Genomic DNA, 18,346 nt, shown 5'->3' with positions numbered 1-18,346 from the left:
ATGTGAGAAAGGGCAGTCTTGACAAACACGCATGACGGCCTTGTTGCTTGAGAGGCATATGTGGCAGATTGGACTATGGGGATATTCTCTAATTGTGATATTATCTGCAGTGAGGAAGTGATTCCCATGTAAACGAACAATATATGGTGAAATTCATTGGAGCACGCACTCGTAGGGGCACGCATGCATGCAGGCACACAATTGCTTCAAAATTTGAAAAGTCAGCTGGGGTTTGCATGTGTTTTATCCCTTGATTACTGTATGGGGTTCCATGCATGTAGCTTTTAGCATAGTTGCATGCTCCACCTACCCTCCCATGCCTTTTCCTTTTGACTTTAAAATTTGAATCTATTGTATCTTTTGAACTAAAAGTCAAATTTATTGTTTGTTTTCATATTCATGTTCCCTGTGATGAGGGCTTTGAAAAAATTCCACTCTTGCATATATTTTGACAAGTTCTTAAAACTTCAACAAGTTTCATTTATCAAAACTTGATATCATAATATTAAGTTTTTACCAAGTTGCACCAAGTTTCATTTCCTTTTAGGTTTTAGGGTTTAGCTTTTAGTATTTGCAACTTGGCGAAATTACCCTTTTATTTTTATCAAGTTTTAATAGCTTTAACTTCCTAAAGTTTTTAAAACTTGTAAAAACATATTCAGGAGTGGTCTTGTTTCGAAGCCCCCATCACAAAACACAAATATGCAAACAAAACATAAATTGTACATTTGGTTTAAAAGATATAATAGATTCAGAATTGGAAGCCAAAAGAAAAGGCATGGGAGGTGGGGGGTGTAGCATGCAGTCTCTGCCAGAAGCTGCATGCATGGACCTCATCTAAAGTAATTAAGTGTAAAACACATGCCAAGACCAAGCAAGTTTCCAGATCACGAGGCAATCGTGAAGTTCACAATGCCCCAAAAAGGTGTTTTCCTCACGCACATGCGTGCCACAAATCCTCCTCTCCCTATATATACGTCGTGAGATTGAGGCATACGAAGTGAGGAAGAGATCTCATTTCTCGTGAGGCAGAATCCTTCTCATGTAAATGGATGAACACTTGCAAAACACATTTTGTGTAAGTGACCATTTATCAAATTTTAGTGAGGGAGCATTCCAGAGGACAATAGTCGTCGCGGGCATCCTTGGGCCCTCTCAACTCTCATTGTCATCCTAGCCTTGAGAGCTAGGAGAACTCGTTCTAAATAGTTCTGTGATCTTCACCAAGTGTAGCAGTGGTGGTGGTGGTGGTGGTGCCTTTCGTGAATACAATTACTCTTTTTTTGGCGGTGCTATGGAGCCTGAGAGGTTTATGTCTCCATATATGTGATTATTTGAATTTGCCGAGTTTATGTCCTTGTGTAATGTTATTTTTGTTGGTTTGATTCTCGGTGAAGTTAAAATATTTCCTCAACAACGACGGAAATCGTGTGGTCCGATGGCATGTACTTATATGGCACCACCCTCGACCTAAGTTGTTGCATTCATGACTTACCATACTTTAGGATGGACAACTCAATGGACTTTCAAAAAACCTTGGCAATTAAGCCAGGCAGGTGAGTAAGTGACAATATCGCCATGCCGACGCAATTGTAGTCTCTTTATAGAAGTATTGTTAGTATTTAGTTGTGCAAAGATTGACATCGTGAAGAAGATGTCTATAAGAGATTTAATTCAAACTCATAGGAGTTACGTCGTTGTCTCTTGGATATTGAATTTTAATCTGAAACATTGTAACTATAATAGTTGTGAGTATCAATAAGTTACATGTGTTTTTTTTAAATTGAGCAACAAATATGAGTGTCGCCCTTTCATTAAGAGGGAAGTATGCACGTGTTGGCATGTTTTAAACCGGGCACATGCTGGAATCCTAAACAAAGCACCCCCTAACATCGCATGCAGACTACTCTTGGTTCTGGTATACTCTTAGTTGGAAGGCCAAGTCCCTCTGCCTGTTGTCCTAGAAGGTGAGATGGCCACCTTAATGTAAGTCATACGTGTGCCGTTAAAGATGCAGCGGCTCCGCTCCTTCCATGCATTCCATATGATATAGATGAGGTAGCCACTGAGGCACCTCTTTTGGTGGGCATCCAAATGTTGCAAACATCTGTCACACCATGCATCCACCGAGAGTGAGGGGGTGCCATTTCTGAATAAATATAGCCATGTACCCATGAGGGCACAAATAGGCAGACCCACAGAAGCGAATGGGCATGGCCAAAAAGAGGTGGGGGCAGTCTCCGGGGCGCTAAGGCCGAGATGAAAACGGGGTCATGCGGCTAACATCTCACCTCTAGGCGGTCGATCGTGAGGATCATATTGTGGAGGATGAGGCAAGAGAAAAGTTATAAATATAGCCATATACCCATGAGGGCACAAATAGGCAGACCCACAGAAGCGAATGGGCATGGTCAAAAAGAGGTGGGGGCACTCTCCGGGGCCCTAAGGCCGAGATGAAAACGGGGTCATGCGGCTAACATCTCACCTCTAGGCGGTCGATCGTGAGGATCATATTGTGGAGGACGAGGCAAGAGAAAAGTTTGCACTCCGGCTCTGCATAGGCCCGCCAAATCTTGTCAGTTGAGAATCGTGTATGAGAGCCAATGAATTGTGACGTGTAGGCGGATCTAGCCAAATAATCCCAACTGACCTGCCAGTTCTAGGAAATGGAGTATGGCCTTTGAGGGTCAAGGGCCACCCTTCGTCGCAATCTTTAAAGATCAATTATCTTGGATTCCTTGTGATCCAGAAAGTTTTTATGCGGCAGCGCTCCAGGCTCACCTTGATCTGGGCAGTGGATGCGAACACTAAGTTGTTCCACATCCCCGCGAATGGGCACATGACGAAAAATTACATCAGACTCTTCGGACTACCTGCGGTATTGGTATTTCCATAACATAAAGAGGACAAAGAGCAGAAGTCGTAGACCATTTCAGTGGCCATCTCAGGACTTCTCATCGCTCTATCGAGCTGAATTGGGCTGCCCCTGGATACCAGAGGCGAGATCTCTTAGAATTCGACGCAGATTTTGATGAGGAGAAGATTAAGGAGGCCATTTTCTCACAACCATCTAATAAAGCACTTGGCCCTGACGACTTCATCGAGGCTTTCTTCAGGTCATGTTGGGACATCATCGAAGTGGACATCGTTGCGGCAATTCAACAGGTGGCATCTCTTTGTGGGGATTGTGCGGGTCTGATAAACTCCGCCAACATTATCATGTTGTCCAAGAAGGTTGGTGTCGCTTGCATTTATGACTACTCGCCCACTAGTCTGATTCAGATCCTTTCAAAGATCTTCTCGAAGCTTCTGGCTAACAGATTTGCATCCATCCTCGATGACATCGTTTCTAGAAGCCATAGCATCTTCATTAAAAAGAGATGCATCCATGATAACTTCCTCTTCGTGCAGAACCTCATCAAGGAACTTCACCAAACCAAAACTATGAGTCTGTTCCTCAAGCTTGACATTTCAAAGGATTTTGATTCGGTGAACTAGGCTGTCATCTCGAGGTTATGGATAACATCGTCGGTTCGGTCAGTGATGGCATGATTGGATCTATTTGTCGCTCAACTCTTGGACACCTCCAATGCTCCTCAATGGCATCCCAGGGCCTCCCTTTCCCCGTAGGAGGGGTATTAGGCAGGGGGGCCCCTCTCACCAATGCTCTTCATCTGGCCATTGACCCACTACACCACCACCTACACCTAGCGGCAGAGTCAGGCGTGCTCCTGCCGGTCAGGGCCAGAGCTGTCCACTGTAGAATCTCCTTGTATGTTGATGATGTTGGGATCTTTGCCAATCCTATCAAAGAAGAGTTAATTCCGACCAATTCCATCCCCGGCTGCTTCGCTAATGCCAACATCCTAGTCATAAACCTTCTGAAGACCGAGGTCTTCCCCATCCATTTCTGAGGGCATCGACATGCACGGCCTTCTCACCGTTTTCTCCGCTACGATTGGAAACCTTCTTGTGCCGCTATTTGGGCTCCCCTCTGTATTAACGATGCCTTCGCAAAAGGTTCACCTCCAGTCGCTCAGTGATAAGATTCGTTGTTGAAAAAACATCGTGAGAAGTTGGGAGGGTCTCTCTTGCTAAGGCGGTCCTAACCGCTATGGCCATTTTCCACATGCTGGACACGTCGTTGCTTAAGTGGGCGAGTGCCAAGGTGGACCAGATTACACATGACTTCGTGTCGTATGGTGGAGATAGTGAGACCGCTGGTGGTGGACACTTGTTGGTCAACTGGAAGACAGTCTGTCGGCCCAAAATACTTGGCGACCTTGGCATTGTAGACCTCGAAAGATTTGGAAGGGCCCTTGGGCTAAGGTGGCCCTAGCTGCACTGGACGGACCCGGGCCTTGCAATGTGATGAATATAGTGCTTTTCATGGCATCCACAACTGGCACGACAAACTGGATTCGTGTTGGGGTCCATGTGTCTGTGTTGCCTGGAGCTTTTCGCCATTGCATTTAAAAAAATGACGGTGCACATCGAGCTTTTGAATGATAACTGGATTCATTCGGTGGCTAGATTAAGCGGACCTGAGCAGGTATGAGAGTCCATTTAAAAATAATATAGATCTTGCATTTAGCAATTTGCCCGAGAATGTGTTTTGCCGCTTTTGACTCCTACTTTGCCGGAAGATACAACACCACACACCACACACAAGATGCGACTTCACTTTCTTTCCTGCCGCCGGGTGAACTCGAAGCTGATACGATAGTATTTGGATGCTCTCGCGCCTTTCTTGAACGTTGGATACTCGTAAAAATTAAGCTAGCTACTTGTGATGACACATACTCCCTTGATTCCTAAAATATAATGTTTTTAGAGATTTCAATATGAACTACTCCCTTTATTCCTAAATATAAGTTTTTTTAGAGATTTTAATGTAAACTACATACGAAGCAAAATAAATGAATCTACGCTCTAAACTATGTATATATACATCCGTACGTAGTTCATAATAAAGTCTTTAAAAAAGACTTATCCTACGAAGCAAAATGAGTGAATTTACGCTTAAAATATGTCTATATATATCCATATGTAGTTCACATTAAAATCTTTAAAAAGACTTATACTTACCTACGAAGCAAACTGAACGAATCTACACTATAAAATATGTCTACATACATCGGTATGTAGTTTATATTAAAATCTTTATAAAAGACTTATATTTATGAACGGAGTAGGTGGTTGTTGGTCAGAGCAGCCAGAAAACGTTGATGTGTAAACTCCCAAATAATCAGCTGGGAAGTACATAAATACACAACCGTTACCCGCAGAACCAACGGCTCTGGATGAAGCAGCTGAGGGGCCCCACGGCCGCTCATCATCAGCCGAGCAACACGCGCCCCTAGCCACTGCCACGCGGGCCCCAGCACTCCCTCGACTCCGCCGTCTCCTATATAAACACCCATCGCTCACTCCACAGCAGATCGTGCCCCTCGCCCCCATCACTCACTCTCACAGCCTCCCTCCCAGCTAGCTAGTGCCCTCTGCATCTCGTGCTCCGAGAACTTAGATCAGCACAGAGCGAGGGTCGATCAGCAGCTGATCGGCAGATCATGGGCGTGGAGGGCTGCTGCAACAAGAAGGTGATGGAGGAGGAGGCCCTGGTGAAGAAGATCACCGGCCTCGCCGCGGCCATCGGCGAGCTGCCCTCGCTGAGCCCCTCGCCGGCGGTGAACGCGCTCTTCACCGAGCTGGTGACGTCCTGCATCCCGGCGAGCACCGTCGACGTGGACGCGCTGGGCCCGGAGGCGCAGGAGATGCGCGCCCGCCTCATCCGCCTCTGCGCCGACGCCGAGGGCCACCTGGAGGCGCACTACTCCGACCTCCTCGCCGCGCACGACAACCCGCTCGACCACCTCACCCTCTTCCCCTACTTCAACAACTACATCAAGCTCAGCCAGCTGGAGCACGGCCTCCTCGCCCGCCACGTCCCGGGCCCCGCCCCGGCCCGCGTCGCCTTCCTCGGCTCCGGCCCGCTGCCGCTCAGCTCCCTCGTGCTCGCCGCGCGCCACCTCCCCGACGCCTCCTTCGACAACTACGACATCTCCGGCGAGGCCAACGAGCGCGCCAGCCGGCTGGTCCGCAACGACGCCGACGCCGGCGCGCGCATGGCGTTCCGCACCGCGGACGTGGCCGACGTGACGACGGAGCTGGCGGGGTACGACGTGGTGTTCCTGGCGGCGCTGGTGGGCATGGCGGCCGAGGAGAAGGCGCGCCTGGTGGAGCACCTCGGGAGGCACATGGCCCCCGGCGCGGCGCTCGTGGTGCGGAGCGCGCACGGCGCGCGCGGCTTCCTGTACCCGGTGGTGGACCCCGAGGAGATCCGGCGAGGCGGGTTCGAGGTGCTCACCGTGCACCACCCGGAGGACGAGGTGATCAACTCCGTCATCATCGCGCGCAAGGCGGCGGCGCCAGCAGCAGTTGCCGCAGACGGCGACGTGCCGGTGAACAACGGCGGCATGCCGGCCCAGTGCGCGGTGGCGGTGAGCAGACCGTGCCTCGGCTGCGCCTGCGAGCTGGGGACGAGGGCGCACCAGAAGATGAAGGAGATGGCCATGGAGGAGATGGAGGCGTAGGCATCGGCATCGCCGGCAGACACCGTCATCGCCATCGCCAGAGCACGGTGATGAACTCACCGACCGATTAATATTTGCCCGATTAATCCGCGACCGATACATACATGCATGGTAATAATTGGTTTGTCCTCATGCATGGATGGATGTGGCTACTTATTTACCATAATTATTAATCCTTGCCTGCGTATGGCTGGCTGGATTATTTATTTTCTACCGTAATTGTGCCGTGTTTGTTTTAGCAATCGTCTGACAGCTGCTGCATGCCTCCGGCCGGGTTTAACATAGAGGAGGAGGATGATATGTGTCGTGTCGTGTTGTGGTGAGATCGAGTCGAGTCGAGTTGCCTGCCTGCTAGCTGTTGTAATAAGTGTTTTTGACACTCTATATGACTCAAGTGATCCATCATCACCAAGAAGCAGTGTAACACCGTACCTGTGCTTTCCTAATTGATTCCCTTGTTTCGACGACTTGTCTTGATTTCTTCTTCTTTTTTAAGAAAATAATAATCGTCTCGATTTGCCCTGCGAATTACCCGATCGTTGCAGTTCATATAGTACGGTCAACTGCCAGCAGCGGTTGCCAAATGATTGGAGTGCAGGATTTTTTATGTGGTGCCAAAACGACCGTGCTGTTCGAAATGTGTGCCAGCCATTTTAATGAATGGAAATTGCTTTTTTTTTTTGCTAAGAGTTAGATACGCCGAAGGTGTCAACCTGTCCTGCACGCTCAGTCTAGTGCCTCAAGTTGTAAAATACATAAAACACGTGCTCGAACTTGTCCAGCTCTGCAAATATGGTTCCTTCATTCGTATGAGCAAATATAATAAGGTACAGTCACAGGCTGTAAGATTAAACTATTATATTTTTGTTGAGTTAGATGAGAGAGAATGTGAGAGAAAAGAGAAGCGGGCTGCAGATTAACAGCCGGCTGTAGCAAGGGCTCCTAGAAACAATGTGAGGATGTAAGATGGACCATGTATTAATAAAGTACTACTTCTTAGCAATTTACTACTACTATACTCCCTCCGTCCGTCAATAAATGTACATCTATCTTTTGTCCTAAGTTAAAGTTTTGAAATTTTGATCAATATGATAAAAGAGAGTAGTAGCATATATGACATCAGATTGATATATTTTGATATATTATGACACTACATTTCAAAACGAATCTAGAGTGATACTAATTTAGTGCAATAAATACTGATCTATCTCTCTATAAAGTTGGTCAAAATTTTAAAATTTTGACTGAGGACAAAAGCTAGATGCACACTTATTCACAGAGGGAATACGTGTTGGCTATTAGGTCGACTATATGTGACATGGCAACTTCATGTAGCTAGTAGTTGGCTCGAAAAGTGCCTGCAGCTACCGAGCTTCATTGCTCTTGATATTTGAATTTTTTTGAAAAACACACTTTTGATGCTCAAAAAAATCTTAAAACAAATATGTGAATACGTACACATATTCCTAAGGACTGGTAGAAATCTAGAGATGAAATACTTTGTATTTTGGGAAATACAAAAAAGAGAAATTTCTGACAGGAATGGCACCTTTTTTCTCCTATATACTGTCAGAAATTTGTTTTTTTCTATAGTCCAAAACAAAACGAGATTTGTACCGAAACTTGCAACGGGTATTCGGAATGTGTATATGCATTTCGGGAAATAATTTCACATTTTTTTGAAACTTTAAAAATATGAATTTGAAAAAGTCAAATATAGAGAGCACTGGTGCTCGGGTGCTACAACGCCGCCCTCGTAGTTGGCTATACTATTAACCATGCTCTATCCAGAGGTACGTCCAGCCCGTATGGCTTCCAACGTGGCGGTGGCTGGGAGCAGGGAAGTCGCTGGATGATCCAGACATGAGGATGTTTTTAGAAATCCCCCTAATATTTTATTTAATCACGTAGGAAAACCCCACAAATTTATGGATTGTGTGTTGCACGCACAGGTTGTCCAAAGGCCATACTATTCTTGGTAGATATAGATTAGGTTGACCTTTCTATATTGCCTTGCTATGCAAAATGTAATTTTAGAGCACTGGCACATTGTGCCCATTTTTTCAAAGGTCATAGAAACAGATTTTTATAGCTAAAAAACTTATGACAATTTTTTACATGCACACATAGAAGTGTAATACATCCACGTGATTGTTTTTTTCAAAATCTGTATTTGTATGTGAGAGATACAAAAAAGACAAATACATGCAAAATTGAGCTAATTTTTTTGGCCGGATTTTGTCCTTTTTTTTGCATGGTATAATATAGAAAAATTGCAAACAAAGCTTGAAAATCACTTAGAGCATTGTATGAAACTTTTAGCCAATTTTTAAACTTTCAAGAAAAAAGTGCTTAGTGGCACCATGCACTAAAATTCCGCTTCGGTTGCTATGTACCTCTCAGGCGTGCTCAGTTGCTATATATATGGCTCCCCTATGGGTCTGCACGGTTCAACATGTTGTTTTTTTTTCATAATATTTTTACCATTTGAGAAAAGAAATGTAAGAACAAAATACAACTGCCATAAACTTAAAGAAAGTGTTAGTGCATTTGAAAAATGTTCAACATGTTTTTGGAAAATGTTTCGCATGTATTAAAAATTATAATGCATTTTTGAAAAATGCTCGGTGTGCGTTAAAAAAGTTACAACATGTATTTTTAAAATAGTTCAACGTGTGTTAAAAATTATAGTGTAAATTATCATTACATTTCTGCAAACACGGTTTACATGTTTGATACATTTCTAGAATATAATATTATTCCACTATAATTTTTTAATAGAGTTGAATAGTTTACAAAACACAATGTTGCTAATTTGTTACTAATTGGGTATTTTAGAAAGACAATGAAGATAAACAATAATTGTGTGTGCTTGTGGTCCTCAATGAAGATTCATAAATTTAGACATTTCTAGTATCGGTTGAAATATTTAAATCAACATAATTAAGTTCATGTCTACCTCTTCGAAGTACACAATAGTGAAAATGGAAAAAGATAAAAAAATTTCATATTGTTAATTGTATTTTTCATATGAAAAGATTTATGTATTATGAAACTAAACAGCAACTTCGAAAAAATAAAAATAAGAAAATTGCAGAGTGATACGTGGATTGTATTTACACAGCTTTGTAGCTAATAGTTGAATTAGAAGCATAGTCCGGCCGGCTGGCCAGACCGTGCCGTTGGTGAACATGATGTGCCAGGTTTGATACCCCTCCGTGGAGTTTTTTTTTCTGTCATGTTATTTCTGACTAGCATACAGTGTTTTTTATGGCTTTTCTATTGATTAAATAAGACATGGAATCCTCACGTGCGAGTCACCCAATGCCTCTTAGCCACTGATAGGCAGGTCACCTTCACGTTTGTATGCCACGCGGATTGGACGTCCAGATACGAAGGGAGGCACCATATTTGCACGGTCAGACAAGTTTGAGCATTAATTTCACGTATTTTGTAACTTTAGACATTAAACTGAGCGTGCATGACAAGTTGAGGCACCTCTGGTGTATTGAACTCTTTTGCTACTTGTGTGATCTACCAGGCTGCTCGGTGTCCAGATTCTATTTTCACCTGCAGAAGAAAAAGGCCGCTTTTGGGCCATTAGATCCTTGTTGCTCCAACTAGAGACTAGGTTCCAATTGGCCCAAAAATCGAACAGCCCAATGACAAGAGGACGCACGGGTATTTTGCTAGTTTCCACCGCCGGGGTCGAAAATAATCCTCTCAAAAAAGAAACAGAAAACACAACGAAAGCAGGGTACTACTATCAGGTCGATATCAGTTTTTTTTTCTCATGCAGAAGAAACATGCCACTTTGGGGGGAAATACCCCTTCGAACATGGTGGTAGGTGCACCTGATAATAAATTTCTTTTTAAAAAATACAAAAAAAATCAAAACTTTCCGAAACTTTTTGGGAACAAACTTGAGCTATCATTATAGCTGTATAAAAAGGTTGTCAACGAAATCTTCTCCAACGAAATTCTGGCAAAAAAACAAGACTTACAGTGTGAATAGTAGCTCTTATGTAGTGAAAAAAATATTTGTTTCTGCCCATAACAACATGAAGGCATTTCTTCGCAAAAGATTTTATACGAGTGCAACGATAAACTACTATGTTCTTTGTACTACCTTGACAGTTGATGAATGGATCAGAACAATAAATCTTAAGTTCATAACCAGCTTCGAACGATTTTTTTGTGTATGCAAAATTAAAATTTTATACCATGAACACTTTTTTGCTAAAATAATAAAAAAAGGAGGAACATTTTAGAGATGCATTGAAAAAATTTGAAAACAACATTTTTTAGTGGACATTTGTTTTTATATATAGAATGAGTTTCTAACCAAGAGTGAACCAAATTATTGTGACGCTTATATAGGCAAATGAAAACATAAAACATGATTTAAGCATAGGAAGAAGTATGCTTAAATTTAATAGGCAGATGTGAGGCTCTAACCTAGACAGACCAGTGCACCAACTTATGCTGCTAGCTGGTAAGGCTCTAGACCATTCGCAAGTAAATGAAAGCAGAAAAGAACCACTGCTAAAGAAAAGAATATGTACTAACATCAAGGCAAGAAAGATAAAATAAAAGGAAACGACTGCTAGAGAAAAGAAATAATAAAAATAAGCAAACGGAAGAGGGAATAAATTAATAAAAAACAATAATAAACAAAGAAAAAAGAAGTCGACCCAGTATTTATTAAAAAAAGTACTGTTAGTAATTTTTTTAGCAAAACTATTTTTTTGAGGAAATTTAGCAAAACTACTGCTGACAACTACGAAGAGAGAACGTGACGTAAAGGCCGGCCCAGAACGAGCATCTGTATACGCGCCGCTTAAGCGCGTTTGCGAGAAAAAAACTGGTGTCAGCCCGGTCCAGCAGATCTGCCGCTCTCACTTTTGAAGAAGGACGATCGACTCCATGAAATCACTAATTAAGGAGTACTCATTGCAAAGATCACTTCAATTTCTCTAGTTGTGACAAGTGATGCACATGCAGCACGCCATTTGTCGCAACTTGGGAGTTTTCTTTTTTTTCATAGATCTGTTTATTCAAAACGTTTTATCTCTTAAACCGTTCGTCCAAATCGCGAACCGCTTTCACCGTTGGATTCCTCGCGTCGAGATATTTAAAACTAGATCCCATGTTGGTAAATTTTGATGAACTTTTTTTCATTAAAACGGATGAAAAAACTGAACCGGGAGCACGGGTTTTTTCCCTTTTCGAAAGGGGCACGTCCGTGCCTCTCACGAAATCACAACCGTGCCTCTCGCGAAAAAAAGAGAAAACGTGTTTTTTTCCGTTTCCGAGGAGGCACGGCCGTGACTCTCGTGAAAGCACAACCATGACTCTTGCGGAAAAAAACCGTGACTCTCGCGAAAGAAAAAACAACAGAAAACACGATTTTTTTTCCTTTCCAAGAGGCACGGCCGTGACTCTCGCGAAAGCACAACCATGCTTCTCGCGGAAGCAAAACCGTGAGTCTCGCGAAAGCACACCCGTGTCTCCCGCGGAAGCAAAACCGTGACTCTCACGAAAGAAAAAAAATTGAAAACACGTTTTTTTCGTTTTTGAGAGGCACGACCGTGACTCTCGCGAAAGCAAAACCGTGCCTCTCGCGGAAGCAAAACCGTCACTCTCATGAAAGGGAAAAAAAGAAAACGCGGTTTCGAGAGAGTTCGGGCATATATCGGAGTACCGGGGTTTACCGGAACCCCCGGGGAGTCAGTGGGCCTTAATGTGCCATAGTGGAAAGGAGGAGGAGGCGGCCAAGGTGGGGGCGCCCCCCAAGCCCAATCCGAATTGGGAGGGGGCCGGCCCCCCTTTCCTTCTCTTCTCCTCCCCTTCCTTCCCTCTCCTACTCCAACTAGGGAAGGGGGAATCCTACTCCCACCAGGAGTAGGACTCCCCCCTTAGGCGCGCCTAGGAGGCCGGCTCTCTCCCCCTCCTCCGCTCCTTTATATACCGGGGGGCACCCCATTGACACAAGTTGATCATTGATCTCTTAGCCGTGTGCGGTGCCCCCCTCCACCATAATCCACCTCGGTGTCGTAGTGCTTAGGCGAAGCACTGCGCCGGTAGCTTCATCATCACCGTCATCACGCCGTCGAGCTGACGAAGCTCTCCATCGACACTCAGCTGGATCGAGAGTTCGTGGGACTTCACCGAGCCGAACGTGTGCAGATCACGGAGGTGCCGTACTTTCGGTACTAGGATCGGTCGGATCGTGAAGACGTACGACTACATCAACCACGTTGTCATAACGCTTCCGCTTACGATCTACGAGGGTACATGGACACCACTCTTCCCCTCTTGTTGCTATGCATCACCATGATAGATCTTGCGTGTGCGTAGGAATTTTTTTGAAATTACTGTGTTACCCAACAGTGAGAGAGAGCTAGGGCAGGATCTTCGGTTCCAACAATTGGTATCAGAGCTCGGTTTTGGAGGTGGGCGCCGGCGGCCATGGCGCTCGTACCGTAGATGGCGGCGGCGGCTCGTACTCGCTGCCGGTCCCGCCGCTGACCACGACGAACTACATCTCACGGGCGATCAAGGTGGAGGCTCTCCTTGATGCCCAGGGGCTGTGGGGGTGGTTGCTCCGGCGAAGGGTGCGGCAATCGACGCTGGCAAGTGCAAGAAGGCGCAGACGATGCTCCTCATGGCGCTGTCGGAGGAGGTGCTGCTGCCGGTGTTGACGAAGCCCACCGCAAAGGAGGTATGGGACTCCCTCAAGAAGCGCTTCGTCGTTGCCGATCGGGTGGGCGCGGCCCGGCTCGCGTCGCTACGCGGCGAGTACGAGCGGTTGCGGATGACGGACGGCGATGATCTGGACAGCTACGTCGGGAAGCTCGGGGCCATGACAGCACGCTATGCAGGTCTGGGGGCGGTGCTCGATGACGCGACGCTCGTGAAGAAGATGTTGGACACGGTGCTAGAACGCTTGTACCCCGCCGTCGCCGGAATTGAACAGTTCTGCGATGTGGAAACGATGGCGTTTGAGGACGCTTTGGGGCGGCTCAAGGCGTTCGAGGAATGGACAAGGCGTCGCGGGTAGTATGGCGGCAGGCGTGACAACGAGGAGTTGTTGCTGACCGCGGCACAGTGGGCAGCTCGGCAGCGACTACAGGACGGAGGCGGCTTCGACTACGACGACAACGGCGCGGGCAGCACGGCATCGGGCGGCGGAGGCAAGCGGCGCGGACGCTGCTACAGCTGCGGCGAGCGCAGCCACTTCAAGCGTGAATGCCCAAAGCTGAGGAAGGCACCGGCAACGGAGCGGACACTGCTGGCGGACGTCGACGTCGAGGACGCCGGCCTCCTTTGAGCCGTGGCTTAGGGTGTGTGTGTTGGGCATAAGCCACGCGAGACGCGTTGAGCGTGTGTGCGTGCATGTGTGTGGCCAGTCTGTTGGCGAATGTGTGTGGGGTGGTGTGACACTCCAAAAAATTTTATTTGGTTTTTATCAAAAACTTTATTTGATTTGGAGGAGACTATTTAAAATTTTTGGAAGCCATTTAAATTTTTTCTTAAACCTCTCCCTCTCAAAACTTTCATGGCAAATATTTTGATACTCTTCTCAACTTGGACTTTTGGTCTTGAGAGCTCTTCACTTTGTCAAGTTTCTGCAAAATTTTTATTTTTAAATCTTTTCTACTAAAAGGGAAAACCCTAAGGATTTTGGGTTTATCCTCCTCTCATTTCAAAATTTTACCCTTTTTTACCATGTCTCATTTTGACATCTGCCCTCCATAACCTTTCCCTCCACTTTGGGTCAAGTCTAGTATTCATTCCCAACAAGTCCAACCCATTTTTGAATTTTTATTCCATTTATTTTGCTCCAAAACTATTTCTGCCATTATTTATGGACCTAGGTGCTTTTCAAAGGAAGTACCATTTTTTAATTTGAGTTTTGATCCCAAACCAACTCCTCTGGCTAGTCCTTAGCACCCCAACCAAGATCCATCTTGATCCACTCTGCTTCAGTTCAAAATTTTCAAAATTTTCCCACTGCAAGTTTGGACCAGATTCATCCTTTTTGGTGAAGTTCATATTTTTCCTTCTCCAAAAATTCTACCAAAAATCAGGCAGCCCCCAGGTGCACTGAGAGGCCATCCCACCAAAGATAAGCTCAAGGAAAATTTCCCACAAGCCAAAATCATTTCATCGAACACCTGGCAGGCACTGTCGCTGTTCAGTTTCAGTAAATTCAGATTTTCTTCAGTGTTCAGTCGGTCGTCAGTGTCGTTTTCTTCAGAGACTTGGCATCGATCTCACCAGTGCACACTTGGCACCTTGCGCACTGCACCCCCTCCTTATCCAAAGCGCCGCACACTCACTTGGCTGGGCGCGGACGTCGGTGGCGACGTGGCTCGCCAGCGCCGGCTACTTCTGCGGTTGCAGAGCCACCCGTGGCGGACGACAGGGTGCAGCAGCAGCTTTCGGCGCCGTCCGGCACCGCCCAAACCACCCAAGGCCTCCGCGTGGCCTTCTGCTCTCCTGCACGCACCGCAGCACCGTCGTCGTGGCCTAGCGAGCACAGGGCGCGCCCTCTGCCGCCGACTGGCCCGCGGAGCACCGTTATGACGAAACCGCGGAGCAGGCCTAATCCCAGCGAGGTTAGCGTGTGAATGGAACCAGTAGACCTCCACGTTGATGCCCAGCCACCTAATCCACCCGTCCGGTCACCGACTCGTCGTAATTGTCGTCGGCGTTATCCCGTCCGCGGGAACCGCCTCGGGCTGGCTATAAATAGCCACCCCGAGCTCGCCTTCGACCAGCGCCAGTCACTCCACTTCACCAGAGCCTCTCCAAGCCGACAGAAGGACCCCGAGGAGGTCTCCTTCTCCGTCTCCGGCCGCCCCGGTTCGCTTCGGGCTCCGGCACGATCCACGCCAGGGAGGGCTCCCCCACCTCCCTAACCCTGCCCGTAACCTCCTAGGGCACCCAGTCACCTAACCCGCGCCTCAATTTGGTCCTTGCAGCCTTCCCGGACGAGATCCAACATCACCCGAGCCGCTGTCCGCCGGAGTAGAGGCCACCGTCGACGTGGTGCTCGCCGACGACCACCTCCACCACCCACAGACGCGGGAGGGCACGCTGATCACGTAGGTACCTTCACCTCCCCCTGCCTCGCCGTGGATCGCCGCCGGCGACCACCGCAAGCTTCGGGCGCCGGCGCGCTCTGTTTCCCCCTTTCAAATTTTCAAACCTGACGGGTGGGACCTCCCCGTCAGCTTTTTCTCTTTTTCGAATCGTTTTCTGAAAAACGCCTTTAGGCAAAATACGCCTTCCCCTCTGGGCTGGCGTGTTCTTAACCGAATCGTTTTCTGTTTTTATAAAATGAACCCTGGAAACTTTCTGTTTCATTACAGAAAGGTCCCTGGACTAAAACCCTAATAACTTTTAAACAGAAAATGATTTTGATTTGATTATTTTTTTGTCATCTTTATTTTTCTGTCTAGTTTTTTTATCATATTTATTTGAAAAATATTTGGAACACTTTTTGTGCACCCACGGTATTTATGTAGTATCTGATTTTTCTTTAATACGTAGATACCGGGAGGAGTAAAGGAGACGCGTACTTCGCCGAGCTAGGCTCCGACTTCTCCAAACCAGGCAAACACGTTTGAACCTTTGATATGATGAGTGTTTTGCATGTTTGCTCGAGTAGTTTTCTCATGGCATGTTTATATGAGCATTTGTGAATGTTATGTGCATGCAAGGCAAGCTACCGGTGAGCTTCGAAGTTGATGTGTTCTTATGATGATAAGATAACACGATCATGTGGTGACATGATGGGTTGCAGGCTGGTATTGTTGAAGCATGCCAGTTCTATGTCAACCGTGAACTCTAGTTTCAACGTGGGTCAAGTCTCGATCCCGTTCGTTTTCCCTTCGTGCTGCCACATGTTTTTTGCAAAGAGTGCGGTTTAGTAAGTTGCAACCCTCTTTCCTGGTACACACCAAACAGAGGGACCGCGATGAGGGTTCCATGGCCCTGGATTAAAGCCAGTCATCCGGTCAGGGGGCATGGGTGTTTCCGGTTGGGACCGAGAGGGGGGCACCCCTTAGAGCGCGCGATATAAATTTGATCCCATGCTATTCGAGGTTGTAGCCTCCCCGTCTTTAGGTTTTTCTTGAACGTTGCCGAGGGTGATTCCTGGCAACGAAAGGTGGAATGGGTGTGTACTGGATAGACGTGTTTCTTCTAAAACACCGTAAACGGAACTAGTCCTTGTGACTACCGAAATCCGTTGGCTGTGGTTAAAAGTACAAACTCTTCAAAGTCAAAACCATTCGAGTATCCATAACCATATCAAGGACTTAGACATCATCTCATTATCAGTCTCAGTGTTAAATCTCAGTGTCAATCCCGGTAATAGTCTCCGGAGTATAAACATACAACCGAGAGTGGTAAACTCGGTTGAAGGTTATTCACGTGAATGGACTAACCAGTTTATTATTATATGCTGAGTATTTCCTTGTGATGGTTTGAATTCATGAGCTACTTAAATTCGAATGATAAACTATAAGCCCTTTTCGTGATGTCGCTCAAACGTCCGACTGTGGCGTTATTATTATTTACTTTTGATATAAGCCCTTTATGTGATGTCGCTCAGACGTCCGACTGTGGCGTTATGGTTATTTACTTTTGATATAAGCCCTTTATGTGACGTCGCTCAGACGTCTGACTGTGGCATTATTGTTATTTACTTTTGATATAAGCCCTTTATGCGATGTCGCTCAAACGTCTGACTGTGACATTATTGTTATTTATTTTCATTATAAGCCCTTTCCGAGGTGTCACTTAGACGCCCGACTGTGGCATGTCCTGTTATTTACTTTTCAATATAAGCCCTTTATGTGGTGTCGCCTTGACGCCCGACTGCGGCATGTTAAATTTGTTTTCATCTTTCGAGGCGTCGCTTCAGACACCCGATCGGTCTTCAGTTATTGTTATTGGGATTTCGGGAGGACTACTGCCTGATTTTCCTCTTATTTATCATGCAGTGCAAATATGTTATTTGATTGTGCATACTAACCTGCTCATGTGCATCATGTTTACATTTGTTATATCTTATGTCCGAACTGTCTTGCGAGTACATTCAAAGTACTCACCTGGCTTGTTGATTTGGCCAGATGTTGATGAAGGCGATCTTATGGATGAAGAGTTCGATAGCGAGTCCGACGCCTAGAGGAGTCCCAGTCAGTCACGTTCGACCCTGGAGTTGTTCACTTGTATCATACACGCTTCCGCCACCCAAATAAAATCATCAAGCCACACTCCGTCGCTTGATGAGCTGTAAGATTTCAGAGTCATGTCACCCACTTCACGGTGATATATCCACCACCACCTTTTTTGCGAGTCAGTAGTTATGCCACCCTACCCTTATGCCATATTCGCCTTTATGTATAATATAGGCATGCTTGTAATAAATTGTTGAGCATCCTCAGCTCAACCTTGTATAATATTAGTACTGCTGGATTCTGTATCAAGGTTTTGTCTGCCAGTAAGAAGAGTTCTTCTGTACTGGTTAATAAAAAGGTCGGCTTTTCAATAAATGTTTTATTGAAAAGGTGGTCGTGACAAACTTGGTATCAGAGCCAGGCTGACTGTAGGAAGCCACTAGGTGCGACAGCTAATCGGTTATTAGCTTATTTTATTATTCTGCATATAGTAGCAATTTTCTGTTGGTCATCATAAATTTATGATTTGACTATTCGGGATTTTGTCTACTTTTGTAG

General features: G+C 45.9%; 1 protein-coding gene across 1 annotated transcript; it reads left to right on the top strand.

Moving 5' to 3' along the window:
* Window positions 1-5,427: 5,427 nt before the first annotated feature.
* LOC125535551 (nicotianamine synthase 9) lies at window positions 5,428-7,057 on the top strand. The gene has a single exon (XM_048698619.2). It carries the CDS (start codon window positions 5,571-5,573, stop codon window positions 6,591-6,593), a length of 1,023 nt encoding a protein of 340 aa, XP_048554576.1. The 5' UTR covers window positions 5,428-5,570; the 3' UTR covers window positions 6,594-7,057.
* The last annotated feature ends 11,289 nt before the right edge of the window (window positions 7,058-18,346 follow it).

Source organism: Triticum urartu, chromosome 2A (assembly GCF_056163025.1).
Source record: "Triticum urartu cultivar PI428250 chromosome 2A, HENAU_Tu73, whole genome shotgun sequence".
Classification (NCBI taxonomy): domain Eukaryota; kingdom Viridiplantae; phylum Streptophyta; class Magnoliopsida; order Poales; family Poaceae; genus Triticum; species Triticum urartu.
Note: the sequence above shows the minus strand (reverse complement) of the source record. Positions and strands in the feature narration are given on the sequence as shown.